Source organism: Pseudophryne corroboree, chromosome 4 (genome assembly GCF_028390025.1).
Source record: "Pseudophryne corroboree isolate aPseCor3 chromosome 4, aPseCor3.hap2, whole genome shotgun sequence".
NCBI lineage: Eukaryota > Metazoa > Chordata > Amphibia > Anura > Myobatrachidae > Pseudophryne > Pseudophryne corroboree.
Genome location: NC_086447.1, coordinates 782,064,922 through 782,089,921, shown reverse-complemented (window position 1 = coordinate 782,089,921; position 25,000 = coordinate 782,064,922). Strand labels below are relative to the sequence as shown.

The 25,000-nt window shown below is 39.9% G+C and overlaps 1 protein-coding gene across 1 annotated transcript in view; it reads right to left on the bottom strand.

The window, feature by feature from the left end:
* The window catches only part of PKDCC (protein kinase domain containing, cytoplasmic), a 72,366-nt gene extending 47,588 nt beyond the window's left edge, over window positions 1-24,778 (bottom strand). Inside the window, exon 1 of the mRNA XM_063918315.1 lies at window positions 23,636-24,778. Coding sequence (XP_063774385.1) covers window positions 23,636-24,421 — 786 coding nt within the window. The 5' untranslated portion in view covers window positions 24,422-24,778. The remainder of the gene's footprint in view (window positions 1-23,635) is intronic.
* Between the last annotated feature and the right edge of the window lie 222 nt (window positions 24,779-25,000).

Below are 25,000 nucleotides of genomic sequence, written 5' to 3'. Positions count from 1 at the left end.
TAAAAGTATAACATCACCAATGGAGTAAATGTCCACATACGCATAAACTAGGGTGTGACGTGGCACTAAAACATGTAAACATGTAATTTAAAGAGTTCAGTGCGACTTCCGTCTCAACAAACACAAAGCCTTCCCGAAAGTGTGTCCTGTCATCAATTTGTCTTTATTTTGTAGAATGAGCAAACTAAATTTAAACACTGACATGGGCTCATCTCAGTGTCCATATTCTGTTATATTTATCCATTTCTACCCCCCACTGGTTCCATCCTAGTGGCCTCTATATTCCTGTCACATCCTCATTCCTGGCTCCTAACTCAATCGCCTGGACTCTTCCTTCCTTGACATGTGTATCTGCTGTGTATTATCTGAGATCACAGGCACCACTCTCTCACACTATACAGGCTTTGACATCCAATGCCGGCCTCCCAGTGCCAAATATTTCCTTGTTCTGCCAATTGCCAGAGACTCTATTGCTGCCAGCTCCTAAATGCCACAAGAAGCAGCTCGCGTGATTCTATTTCTGGAATCACTGCATCTGACAGGGGATCTTCTTGACCTTCTTTATATTGCAAAATCGCTTTACGTAGGTTAAGGTGGGCTAAAAGGGCCAAAAAGACCATTACTGTAGGCACATGATACTAACAACTTAAAACAAAGTGTATTTACATATCTCTGCAATAAAATAACATTGACTCACAAAAAACAAGTGAGGTATTGAGTACACATTGATTGGTTGATTTTAGCAACTTCTACAGCTGTCCTCCTTAGAAAATTTGATACATCGCCATCTAAATCTATTTTTTTTATTGTGAGGCAATGCTATGTTTCAGCAACTATATCTACTATCTTCTGCATACTGTACCTCCCAACAGTCCCCGTTTTGGAGAAATTGTCCCAATCCATGGGCCTCAAAGGAGTATGAGGCCAGAAAATTTTGGAATGAGGGACTTTGCGTCATACTTGCCTACTCTTCTGGAAAGCCTAGGACGCACTCACGAAAAATCGTATGGGACTCCCGGCCCCCGGGAAAGTGGGCAAGTCTCTCGCATCCCACACCGCACCCCCCCCCCGCTTACCGCCACCCACTCCCCGCAGCATCCCATCACACACAGGAGTAGGGGGCGGGCCAATGACGCAATTCACACTAAATTGCGTCATCATAGCCCTGCCCCCACTTTACAATGCCAGTAATGTGGGCATTGCAAAGCAGGGGGCAGGGCTATAACGATAATATTGTGTCACCACATCCCCATATCGCCTCCTTCACACCCCTTCCTGTGTAATATGTCTGCTACCTCCCAAAGGAAGCAGCCACAAAGTAGTCAAGCATGCTTTGCGTGTCAATACCATCCATGGCAGTCCCGAGCAGCATCGGCTCCAGAGGTGGGGGCTGCAGTACAGTCCAAAATTCAAATAGGGGAGCCACACCAACTGACAGTAAGTCCCAGCAGGTGATATTTGGCAGTGTTTGGGGTGGCAGTTGGTGTGGCTCCCCTTCTGAATTTTGGTCTGTGCTGCAGCCCCACCTCTGCAACTACCACTGGTCCCAAGAAAACCTGGAGTGGTTGACAACCCCAGTATATTGACAATTATGTGTGTGGGTATGGTATGGTTTGGGCATACTTGCCTACTTTTGAAAAATCATTTAAGGGAGATTGTGGAAGCAACACCTATAAGCGCAGAGTTAAAGTGGATGTGGACTGCTATATCTGAGACGTGTGTCATAAAAATAACTTACATCCAATTGTAAATGAGCCCTAAGCAGTTAGTAAGATCTACTTGTTGATGAAAAGACACAGATACTTTTCAGCACTTGCTTGTGTATTGTGTTTTACAACTGTTTCCATATGCAGTGGCCATAAGAAACCTTATCTAAAAATGCATGTAGCCATAGGGATCATTGAGCCTTATAACCGGGTTGGGTATGAAATGCCAGTGGTTGGGATGCCAGCAGTCACATGACCGACCGTGGCATCCTGATAGCGAGAATCCCAACACCGGACGGGAGTAAGTATTTTACCCCTCTCCCCTCCCCTATCCTTAATCCTCCAGGGGTCTCGCCTATGGCTAACTCTCTGGGGGTGTCAGCTACAGCTAACCCCCCCCCCCTTCCCGAGTGTCTAACACTAACCCCCACAGTGCCTATCCCTCCACCACCTCTGGGCCCTAACCCTAACCCCCAGCCCAATACTCACCTTTGGGATGATGGCGGAGGGGTGTCGGGATTCCAGCCTTTTCACATGACCACCAGCAACCTGACCACCAGGATGCCAAACGCATCCCTTATAACCACTGCAGGGATCCCATTTGAATGTATATATCTCTCCCCCAGCCAAGAATATAACAGCTACATAATGGATGTAAGGTACAATCAGAGAGATTGCTAGACTCATCAGGGAGTCAGGGAGATTACTACTAATTCACGGAGTCTCCCTGACAATCAAGGAGAGTTGGCAAGTATGGGTTAGGGGCTGTTTGGGCAGATCCATTTCACTTAATGTATTCTCACCAATTTGAGCAGAATATGCAGGTATGGATTATTTTAGACAAATAGGTGGAGTCTATTTTTCGAGTACAGACAGAGCAAACATATCCTATAGGTATTCCCTAAAGCACAATTAACTATTGAAAAACATATATTTTACTGTAATTGAATATATTTTATTGTGAAATACAGTTATGTGAACCTTTGCTACAATAGGTGTAGGAATAAAAAAATGTTTTGGGGATTTCACAATTTAGAAATAACATTGATGGGCCTGCCACATCAGCACTGGATAATGTAACACAATCCAATAAACTAGGTGCCACTGCAATGAATTACAATCTGCTACTGAATGCATCTACTTTCAGTGGTCATTGTACTCTATCTACTGGTAAACTACTTAAACTGTGTGCCAAAATATATATTTCAGTCTCTAAACAGCTTGCTACCTCCATACTTCTATTGCCTCATGTCATTACTAATGTGCTTAACGGCCAGACCCTCTGGCACCTGTATTATAGATATATACATATATATATATATATATATATATATATGGTCATCCAAATAATGCAACTGTGCCTTTGCTTTTTTCAACGTTTCAGTGCTTTTAATGCTCTGTCTTCAGGATAGATCTTTATCTTTTAAAAGCACTGAAACGTTGGAAAACCCAAAGATACAGTTGTCGCTTATTTTATTATTGTCACTGAGCGCTGCATTATTTGGATCACTATCTTCATAGTGCGGGCACAGGTGCAAGGTACTTTTGTTGTTTAGAGTGATGGTCCATCGCTTTGATTATTTGAATGAAGTACAAAGAGCAATCTATTTAAAGGGCTGAAATTATGGAATAAGCCACCCTCTGAAGACCGAAATGCCAAATATGATTCCAGTAAATAGCAAAGTGATCATATTAGACTCGGTCAGAATATTGCATTACTTCATCCTTAACCCCTTTATTGCACTGGAGACTGTATTCCAGAAAAACCCTGTGTTAAGCTAAAGCCAGCAGACCTAGGCTGGAAAGGGACTAATATGTAACGGATGAAGGATCGTTTCACTAACAAAATCACTGCAGATCTGAATGTGGGAATGCTCAGTTTTATGAGCCTGTCATAACATTTGATGGACAATTACTGCAAAACAGTAACACACACTTTACAGGGGATGTCTAATTCCTTTTGCTTGTACACAGGTCAAAGACAAGGTGCAGTGAACACACCAAGGTGGTTTGCTTGCAGGTGTCTAAACTTTACGGCTTGTATGCAAGACTCTGTGGTACGTAAACCAATTACCTGCATCTGCCAGACAAAAGGTCCCAGGTGTAGCATATTAGGAGAAACTAGAAACAAACACACTCTGGGAACAGTGTCCTGGCTGTCTGCTATAACTCATAAAGAAGAGTGCCGGGCTTCCGCACCCTACCACTATTCATATGTTTATCTGGGTTATTGTTTAGTATACGGCTTGTAATCTTATTACATTGTGCATCCACTGCTGCTGTACTGTGGCGTATACACTGTGTTCATTACTGCTATGATTATGTTATGCTGACACAAACAGCAGATATATTAAGGCGCGTTGAAAAGTCCAGTGCTCTGAAGCATAGACTTTCCCCGTAACGCTCTGGCATCCAAATGAAAGATGTCAATTATTGCACAAAGCAGACATTTGTCTTCTGAAATGGGGTGGTAGGAGGAGTATTTATGAAATGACCAGACCGGCGTGTGTTCTGATCCAAGACACCTAGTGAAGACGGATGATTCTCATTACAGGCTGAGTATCCCTTATACAAAATGCTTGGGACCAGAAGTATTTTGGATATCGGATTTTTTCGTATTTTGGAATAATTGCATACCATAATGAGATATCATGGCGATGGGACCTAAGTTTAAGCACAGAATGCATTTGTGTTTCATGTACACCTTATACACACAGCCTGAAGGTCATTTTAGCCAATATTTTTAAAAACTTTGTGCATTAAACAAAGTGTGTATACATTCACACAATTCATTTATGTTTCATATACACCTTATACACACAGCCTGAAGGTCATTTAATACAATATTTTTAATAACTTTGTGTATTAAACAACGTTTGTGTACATTGAGCCATCAGAAAACAAAGGTTTCACTATTTCACTCTCACTCAAAAAATTCTGTATTTCGGAATATTCCGTATTTCGGAATATTTGAATATGGGATACTCAACCTGTATTAACATAGTGGGTTTGATCAATTGGTTTGTTTCATTATTTCATGCTGCCTTTGTTACGTCAGGCTCCTACAAAGGATTACTTTATTTTAGACTAATAAAATAGAAAAACTATGGGTCCATATTTTATATAAAAAATAATTTTCATGAGATTTGGAATTAACACTGTAAAATATAAGGGGCTATTGTAATTGATAAAAAAATGTATTCGTAACTATACTGACAATGCTAAATTCCTTTGTCGTATAAATAACCCTTATGAAGCTAAGAACACTGTACGCTGCTTACTTAAGAAATACCGTAATGATACGCTATTTGCGTAACGATCGCTCAGCCGTAGGCGAGACGCTCAAGCGTCACGTTCGCTCACGGCCCAGTGATCACAGGACACGTTATTGGTTATGTCTAGGGGAAAGATTCGCTGTAACGTAGCATACGTTAGAGACCACGAGGAGGTCACTAGCGGTGCAGACGCTCACAACACTATACCTTGATATTAAACCTTATACCGATGAAACACACAGAATACCTTAATGTGAGTACAGGGTGTAAATGCAACCTTGTGTAACCTGACTATCTACAAAGCTGTTTGAGCGTCACCGACGCTCAAGTGAACACTTAACACTATAGTAAATACACTGATACTGGTTTAGGGTTCCAAAGCCTATAATCTGTATTATATCTAGTATACTTGTAAAAGAGTAACACAGTACAAATGATACACTACAATATAACAAAGACTTCCTAACCAAACACCTAACTAAGGGATAAACTACAATGCTATCCTGGTCTAACACAATACAATACAATAATACTACGAAGTATTTAAGAGAAAAAGAGGAGAGGAGAGATAGAGAGAGAAAGAGAGATATTGGCTCACAGAAAGACAATGATTACGGAGAGAACTTACGCACAAAGGGTATGATCGCCTGCGCCTCGATATCCAGCTCCCGATTATCAGCAGATAACCGTTGATGAGAGAGTGAGCTGGATGTGGTCGGTCTGCCTATTTATGCCCCACACACAATGCAATCTCCTAGTCCCTACAATCCTACAGTTTATTGGACACAGGAATTCGGCCCTGTACTGTAACCAAAGGTCATAGGTTGATTCATACAGGTGGGCTGTGCTGATTTCCAACAGCTCAGGTGGGTGGGGAACTGGGTTTCCCGCCGCATACCTGAGTATGTGCAAATCATAGAAATGGACATAAACTTCTTATGTCCATAACTATTCGCACGAGCGATTAATACGCTCCAAACCAACACCGGAATATTGCTAATTAAATACTCTTCCGATGGGTATCAAACACTGCTGTATGACTCCTGTTAGACCCTTCGTGCAATACAAAGAGGGATTCCTCCGCTCAGGGACATTCTATCTAAACCAAACTTACAGAAACTATTGAGGGGAACATGATCTATAAACTACATTAATTGTGAACTTTTGTAACGAATGAGTCGCACGCTACGATCACATAAACTCTACCGTAAATGCGCATACTGCGCGTGCGAGTGCACGCTATTGCGGGTATGCGCTTCCACGGGAGAGCGTACGCATGCGCAGCACGGACCAGTGTGCGGTGCAAATATGGCAGTGTGCACTAAGACATTTTTCTGACTTTGACAGTCCACCCTTTGGCAGTCAATAATAACTGCCACAAAATATTTAAGGAGAAAAATGTAAGTCAGGGGTTAATTGATTTCTATGGTGGGGAAAGGAAGAAGAAAGGAGTAGGTGTGAAAAGGGTATGACCTAGTGAGAAAGTAGAAGCATGTGTGTATGAGTCCATGTTTGGAGGGTCATGTATCATCGTGCCGTACGTGTGGTAAATCAAGCTTCGAGGTATTGCGAAGTATACATTTGAATTCCTTCTTATCCTGTGGTACAGGTCTGTGGATGGGCTGTCAAACTCTACCGAGCTCATTTCGGCTGTGGTTGTAACACAATGGGGATGCACATTTTAGTTGATGATACATGAATTGGGGGGGTATGTGGTTGCTGCTATCTGTGCCTGTATTCCCTATCGACTATGTGTGTTATTACCTGAGGGTTGCAGAGATGAAGATAAAGAACACTTACGAAAAAAATGCAATGATATTCTATGTCAGGTTAATGTACGTTCGTCGATTGAGGTCTTGATTGGTGTCGGTTGATTGGAGTCTTCTTCTTTGTGCTTTTGCTCATAAATCGTGAGTAAAGCATACAACGTCCATGGATTTACAAAAAATGTTGGGCTAGCGTGATTTTAAAGTTCCTAGGGAAACTGGGGTACCCATGGCATTGTCCATCAAAATCTTGTTTATCAGGTCGTCTGCTCTTCTTCTTTCCATCTTTCCGTTGTCGGCCCCTTGGCTCATCAAATCCTTCGTCTACGTGGGTCTTTGTACCTCGGAGGAAAACATAGAAATGGGTGAAAGACGGACCGTATACTCATTACATCATTACGTCATGGTTTCTAGCATTGGGTCATAAATCAAATCCAGGTTAATTACAGTTTCCTCACTCCTCAAGCTCATCACTTTCGTACTTTGCTTGCACCTCATCAAAGCCTGCCCGCATCTAAATATCAATCCAATAGATATAACAACACCTAAGATACACAGGAGAAACTTTCCAACATCCATTATGACTCCTTGAGCCCAGTCTCCTAAACCGGAGAACCAATTTCGCGGGTTCAACCATGACACCCAACCAGTCAGCTCATTACCTACAGCAGCAAGGGTGAGATTGTGTTTTCGACGAAATTCCCACTTCAATTGGAGAATATCGTCCATCTTTTGGTCTATGACCTCTACCGGATCCTCGGTGCTATTTGTGATATACGTGCAACACTTTATGCCGTACTGTGTTGCCAATGTAACACAATATCCGCCTGTTACTGCTGTAAGATAATTAAGAACCATCCTATGCTGAACTAGTTCTGTTTTGTAAGCCCGAAGTTCTCTTCCAGTGTATCTAAACGTGTCATCATACATTTCAGTGATATTATCTAACAAATTGGCGAGTGCGGAAATGTATCTATAATTCATCACACCTCGAGCGGTGCGAGTGAAATCTAACGCTACCAGAACCTGAATCCCGGTGGATTCATGGATAAGATCAGAGGCCGGATGCTCTAACCTTTCTGACAGTTGTCTTTTAACAAGGTGCTCGTAGTGAGTGTGAGTATAAGGAGTTTGGGCACCACGGTGTATGTCCTTCATTTTGTCATGTGTAACAGTCATTACTTCAGGCAATACTTTTCCAATATAACACAATCCTTCAGAGTTTGGGGCAAGCCACTTGTACGCCTTTCTCCCGCATATGAAATATGCATCATCGGGGAGAACATAAGGGACGGAGAAGGACATGACCATGTTACAAACCTTCCAGGTGAAATCTCCTGACCCTAATTCTTCCATCTGTCTAATGCACGTATCGGTTTGTACGATATGTGCACAGTATCCTGGTGATACCTCTCCAACTCTAGTAATCCTATTTCCTAAGGTATATCGATACCGGAATGATTTTCCTCTACTGGCTATGTGGCGTACGAGTTCTGTATCTGTAGGCATTCTATCTGCTCTGTGTGAAAAGGTCATGGTAAGGTTGCTCCATGACACTTCCCAATTTCCCGGCTTACGGGGATTGGAGATATTAAAACATAAGAGGGACCTATCCACATGGTATTGGTGGAGCTTCAAACTAGGAGGGCTGGAGATGTTAAACCTCCGGTCCACCGGTCTCCCACCACTTAGCTCAAGTACCTCCCCTAACGTTAAAGGAAATGGTACTAGCCCTGATTTACTGTGACCCTGAGGTACTTGAGAGCATACCCAACAATCTGTTTGGTTTAACACGTTACCCACTAAGGAGTGATAGTCACTCAATGGATGCCGGTCTATATGGATATTAAAACTGGATTGGCATTACTTTGTTACAGAGCCTACAGATACAACTTTCTTTTTTGAACTAACATTCCTTCACAGTTGTTTACAAATAACATGGTTGTTAGATCGTGCCCGGTACTCGCCTTTGCTTGGTGATTGGGTTGCTATTGGAAATTTACACCTCCGTCTCAGTCATCAGGACCTTTCTGGATCCTTTCTCGACCTCACTGGTACTCTCACCGAAACAGACTGCTCTGGTCAACATCATGGTTAACGGGAAAAATCCATATCACAGTCTCTTGGGGCAAGTCCATCTTACAGGAGGAGAAAAGAAGAAATTTGTAAATGGGGTATAAGAAAATCAGTTTGAGGGGGAGAGAACTCGTTACGATAATAAGTTCTCTCGTCTTGTTGTTCTTCTTGTTCTGCTGTCCTCTCAAAGGTGTTGTCTCTCAGTCTTCAAAAACGATCATTCTGGTGATGCAATATTCCTTCCTAACCGACGATCTTTCTGTAAGGAGCAAAAATCTGGCATTACCATTGGTCCAACTGAGGGGTGACATAACATCTTTAAACCATGGAAACATGAGTGAGAAGAGAGAGAAAATAAAAAAAACAAAAGAGATAGAGAACAATTCATGTGCATATATACATTACATAACCCGACAATAACCACCAATAAGAGAAGAGAAACAAAGCATTTTTAAACATTGTAAGAAAACATTGTTAGCATTAGAAAAACATTGTCAGACTTATTAGGCTGTCATATCTATGTATCTACTGGTCTCCTTGAGCAGTCCCTCCCCACCAGCACTTGCATTACTCCACTGTCTGTATCTGGCCAGAATACATAGTGGCGGATAGGTCATGCTGGGGTTTGGTAGACTTCTGCAAGGACCAAGTGGGTATGCAATGTGTGAATTCTTACCACTACTCGTCAGAGATGGGGATAGAGAGAGAGAGAAAAAAAAACATTTCACAGATACATTTACAACGTTTCACCTGGTCATTCCTGTGTCTTCAGGGAATGACCTCCCAATTTATTAACCGTTACCTCAGGCTTACCATCAGTCCTAATGATCACCTTTCCTGACTATATATTATGGGTGTGGCCCAAAATTCTTCCTATATGATCCCTGCTTGTAATTTGGTGTGTCATAACTTTTGCTCATTTTCATGTCTAGGGGGTCTAACTTTATGTGGGTTATTACAGTTACTGGCATAATGCCCTTCTCTTCTACAATGATAACAAACCCTGGGCTTCCTCCAAGTGTCAGTGAAATGGGGTCTTGGCTGATTTGATGCCTCCTCAAACGCTCGGATGCTCATCATCATCAATCGTTTCCCCTGTGCTTCCCTGGTTCCTTGGTTTTTATGATTATGGTGTTGTCTTTCTCGTGATCTACAATCTCTTGCAATGTGTCCCTTTCTATGACAATGGTAACAGACTACCATATCTGGATTTCTCGCAGGGGTGTGGGGCTTTTGTTGGGGTGGTCTTGTGGTTTGGGCCTGTATTTTTGCTGCCATTAACTTATCTCTTTGTGACCCTCTGTATCTGGTGATATTCTGATCCTGATTGATGACGGCCTCTCTTAGTGCAGTCACCGAGATATCTCTCCAGTTTGGGTTGGTGGTCTGTACCCTTGTTTTTAATTCATCTTTTAAACCATTCATTAATACCTTAACCGCTATTCTTCTATGTTGTGCATTTGTCTTGATGTCCGTGATCCCAGTGTTTCCAGCCATTATTTGCAGTGCTCGATTGAAATAATTAGAAACATTTTCCCTTTCGTTTTGTCTTATGGAGAAAATTTCATTCCACTTGACAGCAGCTGGGAAATATATTCCTAACTGTCGGTTAATCTGCCTAATACATTCCTGATTGTGTTCCTCCGTACTAGGTACCTCTGTGTTTAATTTACAATCAGCAATGAACTTTTCAGGGTCAACCCTGGAGGGCAAACATGCCCTCAGCACTGTCCGCCACTCTTTGTTGGTGGGTTCTGTGGCGTTTCCTAGTTCTTTTATAAACCTTTGACATTTGGCTAGATTTTTCCTAGGATCAGGAAATTCAGACACAATTGATCTCAATTCGGTCCGGGACAAGAGACAGCGCATTGCACTGTCCTTGACGGGAATGATTCCCTGATCGTCAGTCTTCCCATTGGGGACTGAGATCACCCTGGCCAGATTGAGCTCAGTTCCATCATCTTGTGTTGGCCTTACAATATGGGGTACATCTGTTTGTGCGTGATATGAAACATTGTACGTACCTGTGGACACGACCTCACCTGACCCTCCGTTAGGGGGTTCGATTATTGCCTTTACCCATTTGGTCGTGTCCACCTGGATGGCTTCTGTGATGGTTGTTGGAAGAGGTGCTGACATCGTTCTGGGCTCACTGTCTTGTTTGTATTCCTGAGGGAGGTTTGACATGGGGTGCAACTGGCACAGGTTAATAGTTGTACATTCAACAGTATTACAATAATCATTGTTACATTTATTACACTTATTCTTATAATCTATATTACAGTTGCTAAGAGCGTTTTTATTGTTCCACCCTTGTGCTTTTCTCTCCGCAATCAACTCCTCTCCCGATGCCATGTCTCTCCTCTCAAGATAAGAGTCAGAAAAGTCAATAGACTCTCTTTGTAATTCACTTTCCTGTTGCCATAACTGTAAATATTCATAATGTTTATTTTGTCTCTTCGTTAGTTCAACGAGACTTATCCTCCTCCTTAAATTTTGTAACACCTCTGGACTGAAGCTACCTATTCTTGGGAACTTGTCCCTGTCTTGTACAGTCATTCTTTGCCATTCATCACATAAAACCTCTGTGTGACTACCGTATTTTTCACACATAATGTATCTTGCCGACCCAACTGGTCGGTCCTCCGAATCAACCTGAACCTGGGTTGATCGCCCCCTACCGGAACAAATGGCCCCCATAATCTGTAGGCGTTGCTTATTCCTCCTTGGATCTTTTATCTCAAGGTTTTCAGCGAACCCTTACAAACAAACCAAGATGTCCTTGGGCAGGCCGGCGGTGGTGGTTTATCAAGTACCCCACTTACTTCTCGCCCACGTTGGCCTGTGCCGCAATCACTGTAACCAGAGCTGTGGTACCCAACCCAGGGCCCCTGTAAACCTTTACTTACTGGGGCGTGCTGGACCTACCAGTCCCCAGCAAGTATCGGTTGTTGGATAGTTCCTGAGTGACCAGCGAACTTCCCTTCCAAAAATAAAAAATTACACAAATCACGTCAGAATGTACAAATAGCGTTTGTGACCAGTTTACTCTAATGGTATTAGGTCAGGTTACTAACTACTGCACACAATTACGTGCGGTCCAATCGTTCAGTATACGAGCACTACTTGTCATGTACTGAAAGATCAATGGAATCGATGTTTCCGGCTGCGATTCCTTCAACCAGAGCTTGTATGGCCTATATGGGTTCTGCACCAACACCCCAGGCGTTGTGCCACTGGACTTTTATAGCGGACCTTTTTGTCTATTTACCTGTTACCTTACGACCTCCTGGTCTGTTTACCTTATGACCTCCTGGTCTGTTTACCTTATGACCTCCTGGTCTTGATACCTTATGGTCCGCTATACTCTAATGCTCAAATATTATTTTAACCAGGGATGCCTCCCTGGCCACCGTATATGTCACTTACACGTATGTTCCTTAACGAGTACCCGACTTTCCTTTTGGTTCCACCTTTAAAATTGTATAAACTTTTGTATACAAAACACACTCACTCAACACATGTACACTTTTGTTTCTATATCTATTTCTGCGCAGAAATTGTCTTCAGGCCAAAAGTGTTACCAATTAGGAGCAGGATCTGTTAAACTAAATTTCAGTTTTCCCAAAAATATATTTGCGTTATTTACCGCGTCGCGTTATCTACCGCTGTGCGTTACTTATCGCCTTTGCGCTAAAATCCACTTTATCACAACTTGAGCTACGTGGGCGTAACCAGACGCTACGTTGCGTAGTGTACGCTGCGTGCGTCTGCCTTTTGGATTGCGTACGCTAGTCTTTGTTAGCGACACGTGTACGCAATGCAAAGGATCCACCGTAACACAATATATATACTTTTATCAATGTAAATGATCCCTGATCATCTACCGCAATCCACACTGACTGCCTTGTATCTCAGACAAACCGTGTGTTTGTTCTATACTTTAACTATTACCTCTACTATTAAATAACAGCAAATCTCCTTTTAGCCCTTTCTATCAACTATAAAATTTGGCAAACAGGAATAGTGATATACGAAAAAATGAAATAGAAATGCAGATATATGCGTGCGTACGCAAGACAAAAGAAAAATAAACAGTTTTAAAAGACACAAGCGTTTTGTTCTTACTTCCGGTTACCGGATTCCTTCAGCACTCTTTACCCAAGCGAAGCAGACGCTTATCCCGTCAGCACTGTGAGACAACCTCCCACCCTTTGCTGGAGGGATAATGTCTGCTGATCTACCTAGTGCAGATGTGAAAAGGACCGGACGAGTCCGCAATTGACAATGCTAAATTCCTTTGTCGTATAAATAACCCTTATGAAGCTAAGAACACTGTACGCTGCTTACTTAAGAAATACCGTAATGATACGCTATTTGCGTAACGATCGCTCAGCCGTAGGCGAGACGCTCAAGCGTCACGTTCGCTCACGGCCCAGTGATCACAGGACACGTTATTGGTTATGTCTAGGGGAAAGATTCGCTGTAACGTAGCATACGTTAGAGACCACGAGGAGGTCACTAGCGGTGCAGACGCTCACAACACTATACCTTGATATTAAACCTTATACCGATGAAACACACAGAATACCTTAATGTGAGTACAGGGTGTAAATGCAACCTTGTGTAACCTGACTATCTACAAAGCTGTTTGAGCGTCACCGACGCTCAAGTGAACACTTAACACTATAGTAAATACACTGATACTGGTTTAGGGTTCCAAAGCCTATAATCTGTATTATATCTAGTATACTTGTAAAAGAGTAACACAGTACAAATGATACACTACAATATAACAAAGACTTCCTAACCAAACACCTAACTAAGGGATAAACTACAATGCTATCCTGGTCTAACACAATACAATACAATAATACTACGAAGTATTTAAGAGAAAAAGAGGAGAGGAGAGATAGAGAGAGAAAGAGAGATATTGGCTCACAGAAAGACAATGATTACGGAGAGAACTTACGCACAAAGGGTATGATCGCCTGCGCCTCGATATCCAGCTCCCGATTATCAGCAGATAACCGTTGATGAGAGAGTGAGCTGGATGTGGTCGGTCTGCCTATTTATGCCCCACACACAATGCAATCTCCTAGTCCCTACAATCCTACAGTTTATTGGACACAGGAATTCGGCCCTGTACTGTAACCAAAGGTCATAGGTTGATTCATACAGGTGGGCTGTGCTGATTTCCAACAGCTCAGGTGGGTGGGGAACTGGGTTTCCCGCCGCATACCTGAGTATGTGCAAATCATAGAAATGGACATAAACTTCTTATGTCCATAACTATTCGCACGAGCGATTAATACGCTCCAAACCAACACCGGAATATTGCTAATTAAATACTCTTCCGATGGGTATCAAACACTGCTGTATGACTCCTGTTAGACCCTTCGTGCAATACAAAGAGGGATTCCTCCGCTCAGGGACATTCTATCTAAACCAAACTTACAGAAACTATTGAGGGGAACATGATCTATAAACTACATTAATTGTGAACTTTTGTAACGAATGAGTCGCACGCTACGATCACATAAACTCTACCGTAAATGCGCATACTGCGCGTGCGAGTGCACGCTATTGCGGGTATGCGCTTCCACGGGAGAGCGTACGCATGCGCAGCACGGACCAGTGTGCGGTGCAAATATGGCAGTGTGCACTAAGACATTTTTCTGACTTTGACAATACGTATATTATTTTTCGTATATTATTTTTTTTTTTTTGCCTCCCATCAAAAAAAGTCCCAGAATGATGCAGTGAGAGAAGAAAATTACTTGACATAGTGACATCATAATGACATCATTCATAGCTATATTATAACTATATTATATTTCTTTTTTTGTCTCCCATCAAAAAACACCAGACATGATGCAGTGAGAGAAGACAATTACTTGACATAGTGATATCCTAGTGACATAAATTCATATGTATATTATAACTATATTATATTTTTTGCCTCCCATCAAAAAGACCGGGCACAGCGCAGTAAGAGAAGACAATTACTTGGCTTTGTGACATCATTTTGAAGAGAAAATATTCATAATTATGAAAATAACCCCAGTAAGCAAGAAAATAGGCAATATAATTTTGTATTGCTGTAAATAAGGGAGTTATAGGTGTGATTTTGTTTTTCCTTTCATGATCATTTTTAACACAAAACTATGTGTTTTAAATTTACAAAAACTGTTTTGAAAATTTACATTGTTGAACTACAAAACCCAGCAGAGATTCACAGGGTATACTAAGTACTAAATTTACTATGCAGTGTCTTTCCAAGCCACCAGGTCTTCTGTAGTCGTGACTACTAGATTAACGGTCCATTTGTATTTCATACATGCGTGGTTTTGTATTGAATTTGAATGTCCCTTTAAATTTACAGCTAAGGTTGCTTACTATAAATTAGGATATGATATCGCACGTGACCCATTTAGGGGATCACAGCAGAGGGGAGTACCTGATGCTCAATCCACCCTGATAATCTATACAGCGATGTGTGCCATTGGGCAGCAGTGGCAGGCAGGTCTACAATGAAAATGAACAGTATATAACTTCATCAAGCCCCAGTCTGGGAATCCAGGAAAGCACCCCAAATATTGGAAATCTCCCAGACACTGTGTGTTTGTTACTCTCTTTGCAGTGGCAGAAATTATTCTAGGTTTGTCAGTAATTCTGGCGCCAAACAAGAAGCTCAACAGCTTCCCAGGTCAGTTAGGTGCTCAGAAAAGATGGCGGAATATGGATGCAAACAAATGGCTACATGATCCACAGCAATAACTCCCAGTGTACAATAAACCAACTGTGACACACGTCAGGAATTATTATCATGGCATTCTGACCTTCTGATGTTAGAACATTTCCATAAATATAATTTACAGAAACATCAATGGACCCCTGTCCAGTGATATGTATTGTACATTGTTAACCATGCGTTAAAAGATTATAAATAATAATATGCACCCACATTACGTTAGCAAATTGCGTCATTTTAGGTGCTATCTACTCTTTGATGTCTCTTGACAAACACAGTCTTTATTCTCGGATGTAACATTTATAATACAGCACAGAGGGTTCCATTTATACTCATGAAAAACTGTGTCTGTTTCTGATTTTCTTTGCTACTGTTTAAATGGCCTATTAGTATGATTTCAGCTTAAATACAGTACTAAATACCACAGTGATTTTTTTTTTCTTTACTCTAAAAATGGTAACGTTACTTATCGTTGGAAATGTTTAAGGGGATTCTCTCCCAGACACAACACGTCAATGAGTAGAAGATTTACTCTGCAGAGCACCACAGCTCATACAGTGTAATAAGCCTCGTAAATCAACTGTATGTGTGATCCATATCTAGTGCACAGTACAGCTGTCCAGTCTATGGGCCATCCCCGGTCTTTAACAGAAGATTTATAAAAGTCAAAAAGAGATGTAACAGATGTATAAATATAAAACGTGTTGTATTATTTATCTGCAAAAACATCTGTCACTTGAACTTAGTCTCTAAATACTGTATATGGTCCCATATAGGCTACCCCATAGTAGCATACTGTATGTATTAAATAATTCTCAATGTGTTCTTTTTTCTTATTGGATCATATATTTCTATATTGCAACGGTTATGGACATATGAAACACTTGGATTGTTCAGATCATGGACAAAAACATTAGCTCAGCCATCAGGACTTCGAGTCTCCCCAATTTTTATTCAACATTAGGTCATTAAAGATACATAATTACATTATTTACAATTATTTTGTATAAATATCTACTATATATATATATATATATATAATTTAAGTAATTAAGATGTAATTAAAATCAACTTTCGTTTTAATTTTTAGTCCAGAAATGGGTAAATCGTGGGCAAGGCTTTATCATAAACAAAGGGGCCCCCAATAATTTAATTTTTAGTACTTGATTTTATTTGTCCTGCAAACAGTTTTAATTTAGGAGCTTTTTTCTCGCTCTATTTAAGATTTAGGGGGTTATTTATTTGAAGCTTGAAGATAGTTAAAATTGTGAGAGACAAGTACCAACCAATCAGCTACTAACTGTAATTTTTCAACTCGCAGCCTGTAAAATGTAAGGCAGAAGCTGATTAGCTAGTCCTTTATCTCTACAAACATAATTGCTAAAAGTCAATTATACACTTTCCAATTATGAATAAGGGGCAGAGAGATCATGCAAGTTATGTGTATTTCAAAGCATCAATGCATGTATACAGTATATACTGTATACTGTCTATTATACGAATAAATGGTACAGCTTTGGATAGGTTATAGGTCAGTCAGCTATGAGAGAAAAGACAAAGAGGTTCTTTTTCAATCTTTTTTTCTTCAGTTTTTTCTTACTAGAAACATGAGAATGGAAACGACCGGTTAACTTTCAAGTTGAGAAACAAAAGTTCTCTCCGGCAGAGGCAACCATCAAGACTATTTGATACATAGCAACTGGGAGGCAATTAGTGCACTGCTAAACCTTGTGTTAAGTAAATCAGTGACCCAAATCCTTATCTTTCCAAATACCCCTCATTATTGAATCTGCTTTAATGAACAACCCTCCAGACCAAATACATTTCCATTTTAATGGGAGTGCACCTGCCCATCACAATAACCATTTACAAAGGAATTTAAGAAAAGGCATCTATGCCTAAATGCTGCAAATGCTATAGCTAAAATGGACAAAGAAGCCAGCAAAATGGGTCTGAAGGTATTTAGCCTTTCATCTGAAAACTAATTACAAACAAATCTGCCAGAAGATTTCTCATTGCCTCTGCAGACCACAAAACCCATGTACTGTAGACGTGTCATAAGTCCAGATTTACAGGTGTTACCTGTACTTATATCACTGGGAAGAAGTGAAGCAGATTACATGCTAATCAATTCTAATCCATCATATTTTAATGAAATGGATGGACACAACATTCTGCGGTGTCAAAAACAGTAAATCTTAAATTTACCGCTTTCTACACTACACTATGAAATAAGTCGTATGCACAAAGTAACCAGTCATACAAAGTTTTCACAAAGTAAATGTTCAGACCTGTTACATAGCTATCAGTCTAACATTGTAAATATAAAAAAGTAACTTTTGTAACCCTTTATTCACCAGCACAAATGGTAGTTTCATTACCTCCCTCAAATGGACACGTATACACTTGGTGGTATTCCAAAAATTCATACACAACACAGATTTGCAGGGAGTCCTGTGAAGACATATCATCTACTACCAATGGTTCCCAAAAGGTTAATGGTTTCTTCACAGGGAGAAATGCAAGTTTCCTACAGATTAGAGATAAGCAAAATTTCGACAGAGTTTTACACAAGCCGATTTCATAGGCTAGAATGATAGTGATACAGTTCCACAGTTGCTTGACCATCCCGCACTGTATTCATGAATTCTGTATCCCATATTTATCAATAGTCTATAAATATACTTAGGTCAAGGATGGTGTCAATTAATTCTGCTATGTGGAAGGGTAGGACTGAAAGTTCTGGGTGGAAGATTTTGACAGGGGGAAGTCTGGCCAGAGCATTTTATTCCAAATTCCATCAGAGTGCGCAATTCTACGGCCAAATGTACAATGAGACATCTATTCCTCTGAAGTTTTGAAAATGTAGCTCAAATTTATTTAATGCTAAGGCTTCTATTTTACATATTTTTGAAGTAAAACCCATAAATGATTCAAATTAGGGTGAATCGTCTCAGTGAATGAAAGTTTAAAGGCCCAGACATCAGACTAAACAAAATGCAAACACTTGGTAAACCATATGAAGAGTCATTAGTGTTGGTCATAATGATATATGACCACTTATAAAAACTACAGAATTAATATGTAATAATAATATATATTGATCACATTATTCAATTATAACATAATAAAATGAAAAGTGATATAACACAGTTAAACATATTGAAGTGATTAATGTAAGATATTTGGTGTTTATGTTCTGTTGATTGGGCTTTATCTTTGTACGAATAAGTGCAATACACCAAATTAAAAAATCACATATATATATATATATATATAGCAAAATGTGAAGCCGGCACTCCCCTCTGTACCAAAGCAGGTAACTTGCATCCGGTGCCTTCCAGGTGTATTAGGCCACAAACGGTCGATCACCAAACATACCAAGCAAAGGCGGCACTCAGGACGACTTGTAAAAATCACACGGACCCCAGCATCAAGATCAACGTTTCAATCTTATTAACAGATTCATCCTGACGAAAATCTGTTAATAAGATTGAAACGTTGATCTTGATGCTGGGGTCCGTGTGATTTTTACAAGTCGTCCTGAGTGCCGCCTTTGCTTGGTATATATATATATATATATATATATATATATATATACATACACACACAAATGTTATGCAAGCCCGGCACTCTATATAAATAATGTACACAGCCCCGATGCCATCCAAAAGGAATAAACAATGTGTTGCTGCGAGAGGCGGCACTCAGAGGACTTCTCATAAAGAAACACACTGCACAACAACAAGTACAGTACTGACGTTTCGGAAATGTACTTCCTTCTTCAGAGTACTCTGAAGAAGGAAGTAAATTTCCGAAACGTCAGTACTGTATGTGTGGTTGTGCAGTGTGTTTCTTTATGAGAAGTCCTCCGAGTGCCGCTTCTCGCAGCAACACATTATATATATATATATTTCTCTCCAATGGATAAAATACATTTACAAAGTAGAAATACCTGCGCTAAATCTATTCAAACATAGATAAAATGTTATCGCATATAAAAGGTAGTTTTATTAAGTATGGTAATTTAAATGAATAGATTTAGCCCTGTTATATCTACTGTATACATGTATTTTATCCATTAGAGCAGAGGTTCCCAAACTGTGTGCGGTGGCTCCCTGGGGTGCCTCTGGACACTTGCAGGGGTGCCCTGGGTTGGTGGTCCAGGACCAATTCAAATTATTCATGGTCAATATAATAGGCAAAACCAGTGCTGGTGGCTGCCAGTCATAAAACATGTGGCCAAACAGAAGCAAATCTTGTCCCTCACCACACAACTGACCCTAAGAATGACATATAAACGCGATCTACTTAATGTAATATTTCTTTCTAAATTTCTCAATAAGAAATTTTTGGCCAACGGGTGCCGTGAAAAAAATTCTGATATTCTCGGGCGCCGTGATTCAAAAAAGTTTGGAAACGACTGCATTAGAGAGTGACTACCGCCACCTTATTAACAGCTGATTAGAAAAAAAGCCTGAAGTAGCGCCTGGTAAGTTATCTTGTTTAGCGATCCACTTGCCAAATGCATTTGTAAACAAGGCTTTAAAAAGTAATTGTTTGAACAGCATGCACTCTACAAGCAATGGGGGTATTATGAGACATGTCATCGTTATGGCTTATTTTTAGTCTTAATAAAATGATGAAGTAAGATATAAAATTGAGTATAAAAGTTTTAGAGGGAACATTATATTAGTGAGAGCTCTCACTTTCGGTACGGGGAGGAATGTAAAAAATATATGTTTTCTATAACTGAAGCCCACTAACAGACAGAAATTTGCTGAAAATACTAATTTATTCCAAGTCTTATTTCTAGGCTCTGTGTTTGCAAATGTTTCCTTTGATAAGTGTCTCTTGCAGCCACATCACCTGTGCATGGAGACAAGTTGTGATTTGCGACTGCTAATTGATGACATAATTTCTGTGTACTGAGTGCATGAACCATAATCTGTTTCTAATGAACCTCTTCTTCATCCATTGGCTGGGAGCAAGACTGCAGCCATAGAAGATTAAATGTATTGCTTCTGCTAAGTCATGTTTTTCAGTGCTGGACTGGAGATAACTATCATGAAAGCCTGTATATCTGTCTGTTTCCTGTTAGTGTGTTGGTGCCTCTCACCAATGACATATTAACAAGCCTGTTTGACGATCCTAGATGGTAGTAATATGCTCTGATATAATGTTATTCTTTGCTTGCCTGGATGGAAACCTTCATTGTATCTAAATCATTACAATCTGCTGTATGCTGTTATCAACCTGAACTGAGATCAAATCTCTTTGTCACATTTAATATACTTGTAGAGCCCCCGACATCTCAGTCTTAAGGACAAATACAAGGCTTTTAAATAATAACTAAAATACATACATGCATACATTATTAAGTAGCAATAAAAAAATTTGATTATCAAAAGATTAAAGGTATAGGTGGTACCCAAAGATATTACAGATGCAACATAAAAGACTAAGGACTATGAGATTTTTCAGACACTGAATATACAACACATACTGTAACATATATTGTCAACTATACCTATAAACTTGCTGTGTCTATTTATGATTCATAAACCTCTCTCTCTCTATATATATATATATATATATATATATATATATGTATATATATATACATATATATATATATGTTGTCATATGGAGTCAAACAGGCAGAGATCATTGTGGCCGTCTTAATGACTAGGTCGGACAGTGTTAATGATAATGAATGGTAATTAATCAATATCATAATCATATAATGTATCATGTCAGTCTTTGGTCCTTAGAAGGCTGATAGCACATCTGATCTCCCTCTGAGACAACTGAATTACATTTGTTGTGGTTAATGCTAAACAAAGATTAACAGGTTATTGTATGTTTAAATTATCAAAAGTATTATCGGAATACAGCCAGGCTATAATATATATATATATATATATATATATATATATATATATATATAGTAAGTTATGTAGAGTATCTAAACTCAAGTATTACCACAATACAACCAGGCTATGTATAGATAATACAGAGTATTATATAAAACAAACATTTTATGTTTACATCATTAAGAATATTACACAATACAACCTGGCTATTTATAGATTATCTAAACTAGAGAATTACCGCAATACAACCAGGCTATGTATAGATAATATAGAGTATTATATAAAACAACTAAAACAACCAACTAATGTTTAGGGTTATCTAGAGTATTATACAATACAACCTGGCTATGTATAGATTATCTATACTTGGTACTATCACAATGCAAGCAGGCTATGTATACATTATCTAAACTAGAGTATAATCACAATGCAAGCAGGCTATGTATAGATTATCTAGAGTATTATCACAATGCAACCAGGCTACAGTATGTATATCTATACATAGCCTGGTTGTAGTCTGATAATCCTCTATTATTTAGTATTATCACAATACAACTGCGTTATGTATAGATTAGGAGAATTACAGTAACACCCCAATACAAACAGGTATGTACCTAAAATGACACAAGTCTATGACTAATCTCACTAAACAACTAGGCTACAGTAAATATAAACTAGAGTATCATCACAGCTAAACAGACTGCATAGATTATGCAGACTATACACTCACCACAAACACGCTACATATAGATCAGCTACACTTCAGGTAAAACAAAAATCACTTAATAACCCTTTAGCACATAAGGCCAGCAAATATCTTTAGTAAATGACTAGGGGAAAATCGCACTTCTGCCATTCTGTCATCAGCATGTAACAGTATTTACACATAAATATGTCAGCATTATAGTAGATAAACTACAACAGCTGCCCTAGGCTTCAGGGCATTTGAGTATACGATGAAATATGAAATGTATGCAAAATGTGCATTGAAAATAATCTAATGTGATTTCTGATTAAAACATTGTCAGACCTATTCTGCAAGACTAAATTAACAATGAAACACTTGTTTCAGGCTAGAGAAACTGTTCCACACAATATTTTTATAATTATCAATAGTGCTAAAGATTATACGGATTGGTGTTGTCTGGGCACACAGATAGCCTTGTTTTCCCTCTTGAAAGACTGAGGCTGATTTACACTTTTCCTGCTTTGAGTAAATGAGCTGAGACACAAAATTCTCAGTGCATATAATAAGCCTCTAGGATTGGCTTCTTGTTACGGTTCTGGGGGTAAAGATCCTGCACCAGAAATGGCTTCCTAAAGAGGGTTTAAAAAAAAATAATTCATAAAGGAACGTGCAACTATTTACCCTCTAAGTAAATAAACATGGTAAAGTTAGGCCATGTGAAAATCCCATTCTGTTCTGGCCACTACTACATTGTGGCATAGTTTAATTTAACCGAGAAGATTCTATTTTTCTCTTAACATATATCTCAAAGTTGAGCTGCTTGATGTATACGTTTGTTTGCATTTCTTAAACTTGTCTCCAGAAAACATAAGTCACTAGAGATAATGTGTTTCATATCCCAAACTCTGCAGAGCTCATCTGGAAAATGCAATCCAAATTCATAACTGTAAAATGTAGGTTGATTTATATCATAGCAGCAAAGGAAATTCTGGTGTCCCGAGATTCAGGGGGGGGAAACTCTGCTTGCAAGCAAGGCTGTCTGGGATTACAGGGATTCTGCAGGAAGCAGAGCCTAGTTTAGAGATAGGGGATGATTCTGCACAGGAATGAATTGAAAGCAGAGCATCTCAGTGTGTGAATGACAGATGCACATCTTGAGAACTTTTAGTGCAATGTGAAAGGACCACTATGAAATGCACGCACACATTTGTAGTGGCCGCTTACGATTTAAGTGTTTCGTAAGCATTATTTCTTTTATGTAGCTTTTATGCTTTTGGAATGCTGAGAATCTGCAGATAATTGCCCCAATTAAGAAAAAGGACCAGCTATAAGATACTGCAAGCGATTTGCAGATAATGCAACAGCTTCATTGTCCAAAAAAAGACACAAAATTATTACAATCTAGATGATAAGACTGAATAACGTACACAATGCACCTCTTCTGAAGGAAATGAATAAAAATAACAATTGTCAATGCTACAGGATGCTGCTTACCTGCAGGATGTTTGGGTGCTGAAGTCTTTGCAGTAAAATCATTTCTTTAACAATCTTGAAAGAGGCCAATCGGTAGCAGTCTTCTAATGTCCTATAATGTTTAACACAATTCTGTATGTCGTGTCCTCCAAAATCAACAGATTTCAGTGCCACTGACACAGTGTCATTCAAGACCAATCTATAAACAGCTTTTGTATAACCAGAACCCAAATAACGTACATCAGTTCCTTTACTAATGTCCTGGCAACCCAACAAAGGTGGCTGTAGAGACAAATCTATTTTTGAACTGGGATGTAACTGAGAGAGTATGTCCTGATCAAACCTGGATCTCTTTGGACTTTCCCACTTCTGGTGGTGTTCAGATGAGGATTGTTGGGCTAGGTCCATGAGCCTCCTCTCTAAGGGTCTCAGCAGCCTTTCCGTGGCAGAGACTGGGGCTTGGTGTTCTCTGTAGCGGATCACCTCCTGGTACCTTTCTTGGAGTTGCCTCAACAAGTCCAGAGAGGCTCCCTTGCCTGGCCATGATGCACCAAGTGGTTCAGGGGTCCCCTTGTCCTGTAACTGGTGATTATGGTCAAACCCAGGCACGCACAGTAAATTTAACAGAGTGCCAAGGAAAAAGGTCAGGCAGAACCCGGCTGCAACTGCTATTTTCTTGCGTTTCATTCTCAGGCTGTCTCCAGGTCTCCAGCCTGACACTCTTCTGTTTAGGTCTAAGGATGAGAGTCGAAAAAGTCTTCCTTTACATTGTATTCCTAAATCCTCGCAATGTTGGACATCACCCATAAAAGGAAGGATCGTGTGACACGTGCCTCTGCACCGTTAAAGGGAATGTATCACCTATTTGTAAAAAGAAAAATGATATATTCCTTCTTTACTTCTCACTGCAACCTCTTTCTCTGTGTTATAGTAAGTAGGTGCTTCCACTTCTCTCTGCAGATTCTTATCCCACACAGAATAGATGTTAGCTGCAGGACTGTCAGAGAAGGAATGAGGGGGGAGGCGTGTTTCCAAACGGTTCTCTTAAGCCCAGCCTCTTGCTGAGTGACAGCATCAGTCATTTATAGTGGGATAAATCACTTCCCTTTCTCCGGTATTGCAGAGAGGCATGCACTTGCACCAAGACATGTGGCTCATTGTGTTTTCCACTGTCTCAAAATCTGCAAACTTGAGGATGAGCTGAGATTGTGCTACTGCCTCTTTTTTTTTTCAGCCTAATCCATTTTGAGGAGAGGAAACAAGCTGCGAAACATAAGACATGATTTACAGATCCACGGGTGCCCCCAGCAGTTTAACTCCTAGTAAAGCAGTCTGTATTGCAAACAGTAATGTTCTGTCCATGCATATACATTTACAAGCAAGGTG